Source organism: Folsomia candida, unplaced genomic scaffold (genome assembly GCF_002217175.1).
Source record: "Folsomia candida strain VU population unplaced genomic scaffold, ASM221717v1 Fcan01_Sc004, whole genome shotgun sequence".
Classification (NCBI taxonomy): domain Eukaryota; kingdom Metazoa; phylum Arthropoda; class Collembola; order Entomobryomorpha; family Isotomidae; genus Folsomia; species Folsomia candida.
Genome location: NW_019091196.1, coordinates 12,357,128 through 12,371,557, shown reverse-complemented (window position 1 = coordinate 12,371,557; position 14,430 = coordinate 12,357,128). Strand labels below are relative to the sequence as shown.

General features: G+C 37.9%; 2 protein-coding genes across 4 annotated transcripts in view; both read left to right on the top strand.

The window, feature by feature from the left end:
* Window positions 1–2,477: 2,477 nt before the first annotated feature.
* LOC110848687 lies at window positions 2,478–4,749 on the top strand. Its single transcript, XM_022095956.2, has 3 exons — window positions 2,478–3,303; window positions 4,525–4,563; window positions 4,633–4,749. The coding sequence occupies exons 1-3, from the start codon at window positions 2,531–2,533 to the stop codon at window positions 4,688–4,690; spliced, it is 870 nt and encodes a 289-aa protein (XP_021951648.1). The 5' UTR covers window positions 2,478–2,530; the 3' UTR covers window positions 4,691–4,749.
* A 544-nt stretch (window positions 4,750–5,293) lies between these two features.
* LOC110849179 (glutamate-gated chloride channel) overlaps window positions 5,294–14,430 on the top strand; it is a 34,556-nt gene continuing 25,419 nt past the window's right edge. The window contains exon 1 of one of the 3 annotated variants that reach the window (XM_035850944.1): window positions 5,294–6,216. The gene's annotated coding sequence lies outside the window, so the exon portion shown is untranslated. The remainder of the gene's footprint in view (window positions 6,217–14,430) is intronic. The other 2 variants (XM_035850942.1, XM_035850943.1) reach the window with 2 other exon arrangements.

Sequence of the window (14,430 nt, the reverse complement as noted above, 5' to 3'; positions counted from 1 at the left end):
CTTTGAAAAATAAATATAATATTGTGTTCAGTCTGAATGTCAACCCATGCATTGCGTGAAATATTTGCACGAACGAACAGATATCCAGAAGTGACACGACTACTATAATCAGCACCTTGTGAACGCTCAATTAAACGTATCATGGATCATATGCATTTGCATTATTCATCATTTACAGCAGCATAATAACAGCACGATGGTATGTAAATATGTGCATACGAGGAAATATCAGGCGTAATGTGGTTCAATTTTTTTGTGGTGGGATTATACGTACACAATTGTGTTGATTGGGGTGGGATATGGTCCCCACATGTGCATGTATTCAAATTTAAAGAGGAGTACAATCTAAAAGCGGAAGTGTCACCTCATCAAAGTCAAACTAAAAGTTGTAGTAGTCGTTGTTTTTTGGAGATGAATGTGTTCCCCCCACAGTTCATGATTTATGTGTTCAGTTAGTTGATGTGACTCATCCACGAACAAGCAGATGCTCATCTGCTCCTCTTGTTATTCTGTCCTGTTTAATGATTCATTCACAGAATGGAAATCGTGGGATGGAAAATTCCGTATGATATTTATGTATGGACGACCTAATGGGATTGGGTGGTGGGGGTGGGGCACTTTACAAGCGTCACTCGGAACGCGAGGTGACACATGCCAATCCAGTTTTTGGTAGGAGTCCAGGCTAAAGTCAGACCAGGTATTTTAAGTGGTAGGTTTTAATCAAAAAACATGAAAATACTGGTTCCAGCTAGGAGTTTGACAAGGTTCCAGATTTTTTTAAATTGGAATTTTCTATGTAACTGATTTACAAGGTGTTAAAATATTTAAGTACATACATTGATAACACTGAGCTCTGTCGGTACATAGATAACTTTTTATCCTGCAAGTGTAAATATGTAGATATAACCCAGCAATAATACAAATTTAACATGAAATTACGAATAAATACGAGGTGGATCTATAGAGAAAGCGATGCCGTTCACTTCCCCTGTGAGCACAGAAAAGAACTGCGGAATCGCGTGTGCGGCTTTCACTTTTGGTGAAAGTAGATGGCGTCTAGATTATAACGAAGAAGTTATTGGAGGTCAGTGCAAAACAAGCTGTTGTGGTCCTTTAACTTGCACATAAACCGATTTAGCTCAAATTACTTGTAGATTTTTACTACTTTTCGACAATATAACTTTTATTGACGACACTATTTTACTCAATTCCTTCGTGGTGCCTAATATTTGAAGAGGTAGCATTATATGACATATTCACACGTCTTGGATTGCTTGTGTAATCCAAGCAACACAATCTCTCCCTTTGTTTTACAAGTCTCCAACGCAGAGGAAGCTGAATTTTTCTGTGAGTGGCAGAGGAATGAATGAATGAATGAAGAAGCCATGAGATTCACTCCAATCTCCATCCGACAGCCCTCATCGTGTCTACTTTTAGACCCTCTTTGAGCACACAAGACAAAACAGGCACTAATGAAGAGAGGAATAACAGATCGGAAATTACGGTCTAATAACTCTCCACAGTGGGTGGAGGATTCTGCTCCTCGTGCAGTTTCTCATGGATTCCTCCGACTTTCATGACCGCAAACCTAGGCAGGCTTCAAGATGTACAGATTTTGGGTGCAATATTTAGTTCCGTTTCCAGCAGAGACCAAAATTTAAAAGGTGATGTTTCAAATATGTAACAAGATGACATCAAACAATACGAATGCCATATGCATTTACTAATTAATATTGACGACGTCATACAAATATTTTGTTAATTTAACTTTGTCCGTGCTGCGTATGAAGTGGTTAGCACAATTTTTTACAAATGTTCAATCAAATGAGGTTTCATTCTGCGGTTCTAATAATAAACACAATGAAATATTTATGCTTGCACAGTATGTACTTCCGGAATCCTTCAAACTCTTTGATCTCGAGTATCAATTTTCATTTCGACTTGCAATTAGTTTAGTGCGAATTTGTACGAGTTATATATTTAGGTTTGGAAGAATGTTTGCGAAATAAATGCATGTATTTTGATGGTTAGTTTTTATAAATATGCATTTAGCTTTATTCAAAATGCAGCTATTTAACACTTTAAACATGGACATACATAAATATAATTACTTTCTGAATAAAGTACCAGTTTTTTTTCTGGTGTGAATTTTCCCTTATGTAATGTTGCGAAAAATTATTTTGCAAAATCGTGTACATCAAAACTTTTATTATGCTACCCCTGTCTTCGTAAATCTATGGTTTATGCATACTCTGCTTTTAGTTATGAATTTATGTCACTTTAGTCTTATTTTATTACTTTATTTTATGAGTAACCAGTTTTGCTAGCAATATTTTTTTAATTTGCCAGGTTTCCAAGAAAAGCGTGCATAATTTTTACACGGTAGAAGACGACAATGCATTCTACTAGTAAAATGTAGAAGGTCACATTGAATCTCGATTTTTCCATTAACAAGGTGGTATTTAAGGAGTTTGGTCTTTGCAATAATTTTCATAGTGCTTTTTAACTTTGTGAGAGCAGCCTTACCAAAATGTTGAAGTTATCAATCCTTGCTCTTACACTGAGCCTGATAAGTGCCGTGAACTCATCACCTAACGATAACCCCACATCCAAGGATCGGTCTGAAACCAGAAGATGTGCCCGAGACCGGTGTCCCTTGGACCAAACGACATTTAACATCACGACAAACATTCCTTTCGTCAAGGACCCGGAAGCTCCCGGTTTAGAGGAATCCCTCCAATGTGAGACCTTCAATTACTGCGGGGATGGCAAGAAACGGACTACGTGCCCCATAATCGATGGACACGATAAGGCTGACCCCAGCTACCAACAAGCCTTGACTTTGGCCGTGATAAAAAGCAACTTGGCCCCCGGCTCGATTTTCTTGCAAATTAAATTCAATTCCGACAAGACGGCTGACATTAATTTGCGATATGTCAAGTATGGAAACGTCACGAAAATACCGGCCGACATTCCAACCGGTTGGGACAATTTGGAGAAGGATATTGAAAATGATAGCAGTTTTTATGAAGATATTGTGGTTATCAAAACGACGCTAAATATTCCGAAAGATTTGCCACAACCGAGCACAGATGAAGCTGGGTATCATGCAATCAGGGTGACGGAATTTTTCAAGCTGATCCTGGGGGCTAAGTCGGTGACTGGGAAGGTGTTCACCTTAGAGAAACAAGGGGCACCATGGGTCATCATTTGGGACAAGGTTACCCTCACGTTTGATGAGGACTGGACTCGGGATGTTTTTGAGGAAAATATCGAAAAATTTAATAATGACCATTTCGCCATGTAAGATTTTTTAAAGGGATTTTAAAGATTTAACTGATCATAATTTAATACTACTTCCGACCATAATTAATACTTTTTTCCCAAATACTTTCTTTCATCATAATGGAATCTAATTTGACCATAACTAGAATACTGACTTATTCATAACGAATCCTCCGTCTACCATAACCAAGTTATTGGCGAAGTATTGAGTAAAAAAAAGTATATCTTTGTTAAACATAGTAGGGTCAATGCGGGTTAGTCTGGCCACTTTTTTCCGAATCTGCGTTCTTCAGTGAAACAAAAAATGGATTCAACTAACTATTTCGCTTTAGTTTATGATCAAAAAAAGTTTAAAATATAATTGGAAGTAATATTTATCAATTATTTAAAATAAATAAAACAAGTGTGTACATTAACCCCACCAAATGGGATAAGTGGGGCCAGTAGAGGGGTTAGTGTGGACACGCATATGTTTTAATGCAAATATATTTGCATATTAAAATGCTTTTCGAATTTAAAAATTTTCGAATTCATGCCAGATCGACGATTATACAAATATTGCGTAAACTATATTTTTTAAAGATGGAATTTGAAAATATTCGAATATAAATTTGGACAATTTACGGACAAGATATCTGCGAAGAATAATTACCCCTGAAAATTGTCCAAATTATGCAGGATTAGAATCCAATTACATTCAAGGATTAGAATCCAATTACTAAAATCATTCACACCTATCCATTGTGGGAAGCAAGCGATTAGAAAAAGTTGATACATACAACGTTACTTAAAACGTTTAAGGAATGATTGGCGCTACATATGTTTTTCGAAAAAGCATTTAAAATCTTCCAACGCTGGTCTCAATTACTCAATTATCGATCAAATTAAAGGTTTCGCAGCCTCCACCAGACGCTAAATGTATACTCACTGAAGAGAAATGCAAGCGTGGTAGACCAGAAAAACCTTCCAAGAAATTTGTAATTGACTAAAAATCGAAAAGTTTGTAAAGTTTTTTAAAGTATTTTAAAGTGTATTTTTACTTATGGTAAAATTGAGTAATTATTATACACAAGGAAGCACTTTATTATGGTGATAGATAGTATTCGGGGAAAAAGTATTAATTATGGTCAAAAGTAGTATTAAATTATGATCAGTTAAATATTATCCATTTTTTAAATAGTGTAAAAAATGATGATACGTATAACAATACGTAATAATGCTATTATATTGTTGATTTAGTTGTGTATGTCTTCGAATCTCACAGGATTGTAGAGAAAGGTATGTATGTCCTTCATTAAGTTTATGGTAATTAATTATTTTAAATGTGTATTTGTTCCTTAATTACAGGTATCCAACTTATTTGGATTTCTTTGATACGGAGTCAGACATTTGTACCAAAGTTTGAATCTAAATAAAACCAACTTTTTTGCCTTCATAATAAATAACCACATTGTTTAATCATGACACAATGCATACATTTTATTCTGCACTAAATTTGGTTGTAATTCGTTATTGTGTGAAACCCCTTTATGCATCTGTCCGTCCGTCTTCTGTAACGTCTTTAACTTTCGAACGAATGAACTTAATTTTTGTGTCTTTAATGACGAGAAGAGGTCCGAATTAATCCTAATGTGATGTTCATTAGGCGACCGTTTACATCAATGTTTTAGGTCATTTTGACCTAAAACAAGGTGAAAACTTTAGAAAATTTAATATTCTGTCATAGATTGAACTGACAAATTAGTCAATCCTGCCCCTTGTTTCACCCCTTAGCTACATCCGTTTGACCCTATTTATTTCATATTTTCATATGCTACCCAAATTTAATACCTTGCCCAACTTTTCCCCAAATACTTGACCCATTCCTCATTTTCATTTCGTTTAACCAGAAATATTCAGAAATCCGAGTGACTCTCTACTTCCCTCCAACCGGACTTATTCCTCTCAAAACTTACACAAGTACGTTCTTCCTTTCCTTGGCCGACTCAGTCGGAATCGCCACACACCAAACATACTCATCACACATTGGTCTTTTCTCCAAAAAGAGAAAGGGGGAAACCGGGACCAGGCCAGCAGGCCAAGAACACCACGCTGCTCTCCCAACCTTAGTTCACGAGAGGCTTTGGAGTGGAAGAGAGAAAGAGTAGCAGTCCTGGCATCCGACCTGTCTCCTGCTTTCCCTCGACTCGAACAAAAAACTGACAAAAGCAACAAAGTGAAAGTGCGGTTTGGTTTGGCAGATAATTATTTCTGCTGTTTTTTTCATCAATTCATTCACATTTTGTCAAAGTGAAAGTGGAGAAAGTACACAAATTTTCCACTCCGGGGATGATTAACTTGTACCCAAAACCCTGTGCTGCCCCTCGCAACATGTATTTGGTGACATCTCGAACTAATCGTAAGGTTTGAATAGCCGTGATAATCGTAAACTGCGTGTTTCTCTAGTTATAAAATAATACTGGACATTACTTCCTCCGGGTTGGAGGGGATGGTAAAATTGTGTTACAAGCCAAGTCATTACTCAGCAGAAGACCGGACGGATGAATCATTTTCGGCATCATAAAAACTGTCCCCTGGGCAAGACATGAACCATCCATTAAGTTTTTGAAGCAATTTCCCCTCCCACGAAACAAGGACGACGACGACGGAATGGAATGAGAGTGTGAATGACGACCATCATAAATATAGCTGGATATTTATTACACGGGGAAAGTAGGACGACGCAAATGCAGCAAGATTATAAAAAAATATTGCGAAATTTGACTTGATAACGTTGTATCTCGTTTGTCTTAATAAAGTGACCTTTTCCTCGCTCTTCTCCTACTTTTTGGAGAAAGGAAAGTCAGCAAAGTAAACATCACACCTGACGTTAAATGCCATTATGAAGGCCAAGTATTGACACGGCAAAAGGCAACCTTGCTCTCGTCTCAGGTAAGCTCGAGTCAAATTTCGTTCACAAATAAATAATCAACTCACTCAATAAACCCCACACCGCATATTATAATAATTACTTGCACTACCACCACCACCACCACGGCCACGCAAATACAGAAGAAACATTTGGGTCAGTCTTGACGTAACGGAGCCGCTTTGTTCCTCACATAAATATGGACAAACAAACATACATCGTGCGTAACCTGCTAACTTGCTGAACTGTTAAAAATCTGGTAGAGTTACAATACGAGTATTGGTTTGGTAATAACTTCCTACCGAACTGGTAACAGTTTGTTTCTGAGTGGTAAATTTTTCATTACCACAACATTACTAATACCCGTTATTACCGTGCCGGTAGTGTCAGTTACATATGTACTCCGGCCGGTACTAATTTACTACCAGATTTTTAAGCGTGCACTACATACATAGTTGTTGTTGCCTTATTAATATGTACATACTTCGTCCTATAGTCTTATTCCTTATCCTCGGACAATAACTGACTGACTACCCGAACGAGCGTCAGCTTCTGGTTAAACTTTCTTTCTTGTTGCTTCAGTCTCACATTTCGTATCGACAGGACGAGTCCCTGGTCTGGTCATGGGTTTGCTTACTTACAATGCGATGACGCCAGCGGTCTCGCTCCGATTTTGACGAAATAACGATAATTATGTAACCTTACACAAATAATTGAATACGTGTTTCGGGATTTTTCATAATGCTCAGCTTAAACGAAATTATGACGTGATTCGTGAGCGAGAATTCCCATTTCCACCGTGACATTTTTCTCGTGAGGGAGAAAAATCCAGATTCACGCTTAGCGATTCCATCATACTTTCGTTTAAACTTAAAATGCGTGGGCATGAAGTGGTTTTCTACCAATTTCAAATTGCTCGCACAAATTTTGAAAAAATTTGAAAATGCAACAGACTAGAAATTTCGAAAAATTAAAATTTTTGAAAACGAGATTTTTCTTAAGTTACTCAATTCTGTGCAAAAATCTTTATGCATTTTTGAAACCGGATAAAAATTTGAAAATTTACCGCATTTCGATAAATCCTTAATTCGGGTTAAAATTTATTCCAAAATTTATTCCACTCAATTTCCGCCACAACCGAAATAACTCTACCCGTATTTTTACTTTTTCATGAAGACGCGTGATTTCGGTTGTAGCGGAAATTGAGTGACTTAAGAAAATTCGATTGAGTAACTTAAGAAAAATCTGGTTTTCAAAAATTTTGATTTTTCAAAATTTCTGGTTTGTTGAATTTTTCAAAAATTTTTCAAAATTTGTGCGAGCAATTTGAAATTGGTAGAAAACCACTTCATGCCCACGCATTTTAAGTTTAAACGAAAGTATGATGGAATCGCTAAGCGTGAATCTGGATTTTTCTCCCTCACGAGAAAAATGTCACGGTGGAAATGGGAATTCTCGCTCACGAATCACGTCATAATTTCGTTTAAGCTGAGCATTATGAAAAATCCCGAAACACGTATTCAATTATTTGTGTAAGGTTACATAATTATCGTTATTTCGTCAAAATCGGAGCGAGACCGCTGGCGTCATCGCATTGTTAGTTCAGAAGAGAATCGATTTCATTAGTAAAGAAGAAAGGCCAAGGCGATATATTGTCGTAATGTTTAATAATAGTTTCCAACTCCTACTCGGAGGATAAAATCAATTTAAAATCAACACTTAACAAACTTCCCGTTGTACGCAGACAGAAATCAGTTTAATCAATTTGTAATGTTTTGTTCACGTAGCTTCGTGGATGGACGGGGAAGAAGAAGAAAAGAATTATGGTGTGCATAAGTAAGAGTTGGGCATAAATAATGGGATGAAAGTGGATGGAGAAAATTCCCCACGACTTTCACCACTCCATTCATTCATACCCCGTCGCAATAAAGTCTCATGTACATCCATACGTACGTACACAGACCACCATGCCCACACCATTAGCTCTCTCCGAAAACGAAGGCCATTTCCATCAAGCAACCAACCCTGTCCGTACGTACGACCAACTGCAGGCTGCAGATCATAACTCACTATGGGGTGGATTCTGGGAAAGGAGAAGAGAAAAATTGCTTACGACCACTTTTACCAGTGTTCCCATTATACATTACACACACTAATTCAAAGGAGTGAATGGATGTCACGCTTGGGTTGGTGCTGCTCAGTTTGTGAATTAACAAATGAACTCCTTTCCCTTATAAAAATCAGTATGTGCTTCCTTACATAGGCGAAGTTGGCAGATTATTATTATTTTTTGGGGCCATTATACCGACAGAGTAAATGCACTTCAAATCTCAGTTAGGTTACATTTCTTTGCGGAGATCACGTCAGGTTTGCATATGCATGTGACAGAAAAAGGGAGAGAAGACGAGGATTTTCTACATATTTCACCTGCCTGCCTGCCTGCCCTCCATCTCATTCACACCTTGTTCTTTTCTTTCTCTTTGAGATTTGTCATTAAATTTTCACACCACTTGGAATTCATATCTTTCCCTCAATCTCTTGTCGTCCTTATCTTCTCCTTTTTTTGCTGAAGAGTTTGGTGGATGAGAGAGGAAAATAGGGAGGTGAAGGGTAGACGTACGTACATATTTGTCCGTATCCTCACGTAACCAGACTTTCCCTGCTGTTTCTCTGTAATGCAATTTGCAATGCAATTTATAACTTAATGCGACCTAATGTAGGAGGTAAAGTGAGGCTCTTGTGCATGGAAAATGGATGTATGTACAGCCCTCTTAGCATAGATTATTCAGCCACGATTCTATTTTTACTGGTAGCCTTTTGTCGTCGTTCATCATGCATTATTCGTTCCCCATGGTCAACATCAGCATGGTCAGAAGAACAACCCGTCGCTGTATGATAATGATCAAGTTGTAACTTAATTTGAGGGGAAGAAATTGTGCAAACATTTCAATATTGATTTGGTCGGTCCAGAGAGAAAGTGAGTCAGGAGGGACCTCCCTGCGACTACATGTTCCTGACATTTTGCATTCATGTTTCTGTTTCTGCGACCCAAACTTCCATCCTGCCACTTGTCCCGTGGGGGTGATAGCGGAGAAACGGCAACTTGAATTGCGAATGGAAATGTGCCTCGGCCGAATCGCGGGCAGAATTCGCTCCTATTTCCCTTCAGTATTTTTAGCACATTTCATCCAGACGGGAAAAGTAGCTGGTTCTTTTTTTACGTTTTTGGTTGGATGTAATGAATTGGAAGGGATAAATTTGTGCCAAAATTTAGTATTTTTTTTACATATACACAAAATTAGGACGAGGTTTGATTCTTTTTTTTACCATGCTAAATATATTTATTTTCAATTAACTTAATCTCTCTCCAATCTAATCTGTTGACTCGGTTTCCTTATCGAAACAAGTCATCAAATGACACTGATTGTACAAGTTTGTACTAAATTAGGGTAGAAATAATCAATACTAATTCCATCCCCACTGGGTTCAGATGATAGCAGTTTGAGCGGAAATTAAATTCCGGTTGGGTTGGACTTCTTCGTTTACTCTGAAATAAATACAAGTTTCACTTAAAGTTGTCATGATCAGAGTGCATGCACCACCATCCGATTTCGTTACAGAGATGATTCTTATTGTCATTTGTAAGATTTCTTTAACCAGTTTGGACCGATTTTAGAGCAGATCAAGGATCTCTCAGGACAGAATTAATTTCACCCAAAATACCGATTTGTGCTTCACAAACAAGAAATCAGCTTTCTCTGCCGCCCTTGAACTACTTATTTGCAACATTTGGCATAGTTTTGGCATGCGAGGAGGAGAGTGCATGGGGGATGACGGTGATGATGATGATGAAGGCGACAATGACGACGGAACGGAAGAGTGTAAACTAATCAACTAAAAGCTTATTCATTTAATAGAATCATTTATTATTGTGCTTCTCACTCCAATTAGAAGGTATAGTGACGAAAGGTCTCCTCAGCATCACGGGGCATACATAATCTAGTTCTATTTCTGGGCCAAAAATCCTGCCATGAGCGTATCTACATATTGCGCCAACCTAATTAATTTATCTTCTCGTCTAACTAACAAATCTCATTAATTAATTAATTACGCAGTTATTCAGGTTAGGAGAATAAAATAGGGAGAGAGGAATAATTTATATAGGTTGAGTTGAGCCTAAAGTTTGGGAATGTTTAGTAAATTTGACAATCATTTCATTTATTTAGTGAGCCCAATTAGCGAACCTTTAAGTCTTAAATTCAATACATTTTAATCCGTGGAGTCACAAATTGTAAGGTGCCGTAGAATGAAAAATTGAGTCCTGTTTCTGTACTAGTATGTACTCATAATGGAGGGCTCCCAGCGTATACGCACAGATTTTACCAAAATGCTGTCAAGTGATAACAAATTAAATAGCGTGAAATTTGCAATGGCCACTATCTGTCAATGAACAGGTTTTGCATCCAAAAAGGAAAAGTAGATTTTGAAAATGTAAAATTTGTAAAGTTTACGATGTGTGGATTGTGTCATTTTCTAGTAAAAAATTTGTGATCGATTGACACTAGGCTGGGAGACCTCCATTGCAAGTTGACCTTAATAATCCAGATGAAAAGGAGATGGTCGCTGCGCCGTTCTCGCTGAAGATCAGTTAACCTACGTCTGCTGCTGCGATGCGATGCCGATGGTGTGGAAATTAGTGTCGCTGCCAATTGTAATAATTCATTAATTTTCACATTTCTAAAAATGCAGACAATATCTCACTATTAAATGAAAATATTAATGCACTAAACGTTTCAGGTGAAGTAAATTTACATTATTTAAAAAGTTTACCATAAGGGAGAGGTCACTTGACTTGAGATTTCTAACGAAAACTTGACCATAGTTAGTGGTTGCTAGTTTAATAGAGGAGGTGAGATATGGATGCATGGGCAAACCAACAACTACTCCTCTCGGGGAGGGTTAAGCTGGGTACCGTTAAAAGTATCTGGTGTACATTAACAAGGGTTCTGTCCTCACGGGCGGGCCCACGACTAATTAAATCAAAAGACATAACAAACTAATAATAAAGTCGTCCTTTTTAGGCAGATTTTCTGCCATTTGATTTACTCGAGTTTCAGAAATTAAGTCAAAGTTTATTTAAGTACTAGTATTTTAAGTTTGTTTTAACACGCCCCAAAGTGAACAATTTTTACACCATCCAAATTCTGATCGTTTTCTCCTTGTCCCATGCAAATTTCTCCGCCAAACCTGATCATGTCTTTTGCAAATTTAACACTACTAAATTTGTGATCGATTGACACTAATTTCATCAAAATCTGTGAGCATACGCTGGGAGATCTCCATTGTTCCCTGTCTTCTCTAGGAATATCTAATTTTTATCTGTTCGGTAACTTTCCCAAATCTGCCATCTTTTTGGAGATAGCCTTGATGATGGTGGTGTGATGACCAAGCCAAAGACGGAAAATGATGCACTTTACGCAGAAATCCTAGACGAGGCATGGAAAGAGCTAATTAGTTAGTTTCATTAGCTCTATTTATTAAATGGCTGGCAAACTGTGTATGTAATATATGTATGTAGGACACCCATACTCGTCTCCTTATCCGGCAACCATTTCAAGTCACACTGCCACAAATCCTTCCCTTTGGAGCATCCATTTTTCCTACTTTTGACAATTATTTTCTGAAATTACATGCTGGAATTTCGACTAAAATTATGCCGAAATCTGAATCCAGAATTACGTGATCCTTCGTATGCAACATTTATATTTTAAAACAGTAAGTGTCCATTGGGTTTACTGAATTTATTCATCTCTTATTCAAGAATAAATCTGTTATGTAAATATGTAAATATTTTTCCGGAAACCACTCCGACTTTCACCACAGCCATTGTGTGAAGTCGCGTACGTACACACGATATTTCTGCTGACACTAAATAACCCAGAAAAATTGGTGAAGCGCGTCCATTTGGTCCGATGTATGATTTCAATGGATGGCACCGTAGCCTTCCCCGCCTAATAAATAAAAATGAGAAAAGTTGTTAGATATCAACATTTGCTTTCACTTCTCTTGCATTCATCCGAATAAACAAGTTTTTTTGCCAGAAATAATAGTCTCGACGGTTATTCCGCACTCAATCCTGTCTCAGCTTGCGCCCTATTTAATTCGAAAAGATTAAATGGGAAGGAATTTTTGACTCTTTCTTTATAACGTCTGAGTAGCCCGAGAAAGAAGCTGCGGATGATAAGATGTTATCACTCTCTTCTTGTCTATGAAACTTGTTTTCCAGGGTCTCCTCTTCGCTCTCATACTCGTTTGAGTATCATCTTCTTGTCGAGTCTATTAGACTTGGAGATTATCCAAGTTCCGAATCCCACACAGACAAGACAGCACAGACCTGCTAGATAGATAGATCTTGTTCTTCGTTTTCTTGGGCAGGTTTTATTGAGAGAAAACGACGGAATAAAAAAGAAAATTCGGGAGAAAGAGAGGCAGGAAAGTCGTATTTTGTCATGTATCTGGAGGTGTACGATGCTCTGTTCTTTCTCATTTTCTTTTGTGGTAATTCCTAAATTACGACACTCTTAGAAAAAAGCTGGTATTAAGTCATTACTGATATGGCTCTACTGGTAATAAAGGGCATTACCGTTTAGTAATGCTGTGGTAATGACAAATTTACCACTCAGAAACAAACTACTACCAATCAGGTATAAAGTTATTACCAGTGCGGAGTATGTAAGTATGTAACTCTACCAGTTTTTTTACAGTGTATTGTCGCCAATATCCATGTTATTATGCGGCAAATGTCTCCGCTGATTAGAATAAACCGTCGCAAACGGAAGTAGCTTCAGACGTACTTCACCCCAAACGGTCCCACCACAACTCGGGAACACTTAATTTCACTCTATTTCACCTATAGATTAATTTTTTGTAAAAATCTCATTTTGCCCCGACCACACCCCCTGGCGACGAGGGGGTGTGGAACAACTCGGGAACACTTAATTTCACTCTATTTCATCTATAGATTAATTTTTTATAAAAATCTCATTTTGCCCCAACCACACCCCTGGCGCCTAGAGGGTGTGGCACAACTCCGGAACACATAATTTTACTCTATTTCACCTATAGATTAAATTGCACTAAAAATCTCATTTTGCCCCAACCACACCCGCTGGCGCCGAAGGGGTGCGGCAAAATCGGGGAAGCACTTAATTTCACTTAATTTCACTTAATTTCATTTAATTTCACTCAATTTCACCTAATTTTACCCATAGATTAAATTGCACTAAAAATCTCATTTTGCCCCAACTACACCCCCTGGCGCCGAGGGGGTGTGGCACAACTCCGGAACACATAATTTTACTCTATTTCACCTATAGATTAAATTGCACTAAAAATCTCATTTTGCCCCAACCACACCCCCTGGCGCCGAGGGGGTGTGGCACAACTCCGGAACACATAATTTTACTCTATTTCACCTATAGATTAAATTGCACTAAAAATCTCATTTTGCCCCGACCACACCCCCTGTCGCCAAAGGGGGTGTGGTCCGGTTGCCCCCAAAAGTTGATAGGATCCTCCCCCTGGGGTCCTATGTATGATGGCGAAAACCGATTTCGATTATCTCGATCCGTTCTCCTGATATCCTGCTGACAGACAGACAGACAGACAAAGTCTTCACATAAAGTAGCTGAAGCTACTTAATAAACACGTACCTACAATGGGAAAACTTTTTTTGTTACAGAAATGCAAAATAAGTCTAGCATTTTTTGGAACTACATATGTTTTGGAATTCGGATTGGGTGTGTGTTCTTTGGTTGCTCAAGAGCAACAACTCAGTCAGTCAGGAAGAAGAAAACCGTTCTAAATTCAGTCGACCGTATCTTTCGCTGACCTTGGATCGGCTATTTTGTTGAACATTTCGATAAATGCACTTACATGATTTCCTCACGAGTTTACGAGCTCCTCAAGAAGGAAGACGGAAGGGGTTTAAAGGGTGACAATAGAGACGGAATTCTTCGTCCCTTGAACAAATTCAATCTTTAGCTTGACTAACCTTTATCTCGGGTTGGTGATGATATGTATGTATGGTAATATCTTAATGTTGGATATACCCACGATTTTTTAAGCAAAGCAGGTAGGATATGTTTCTATATAGGAATATTTAATTGTTGCCAATTGCCTATAAAAACTATCAAGTTCTTACTTGAGCTTTCGCCAAGTTTGCTCGCTTATTAAAG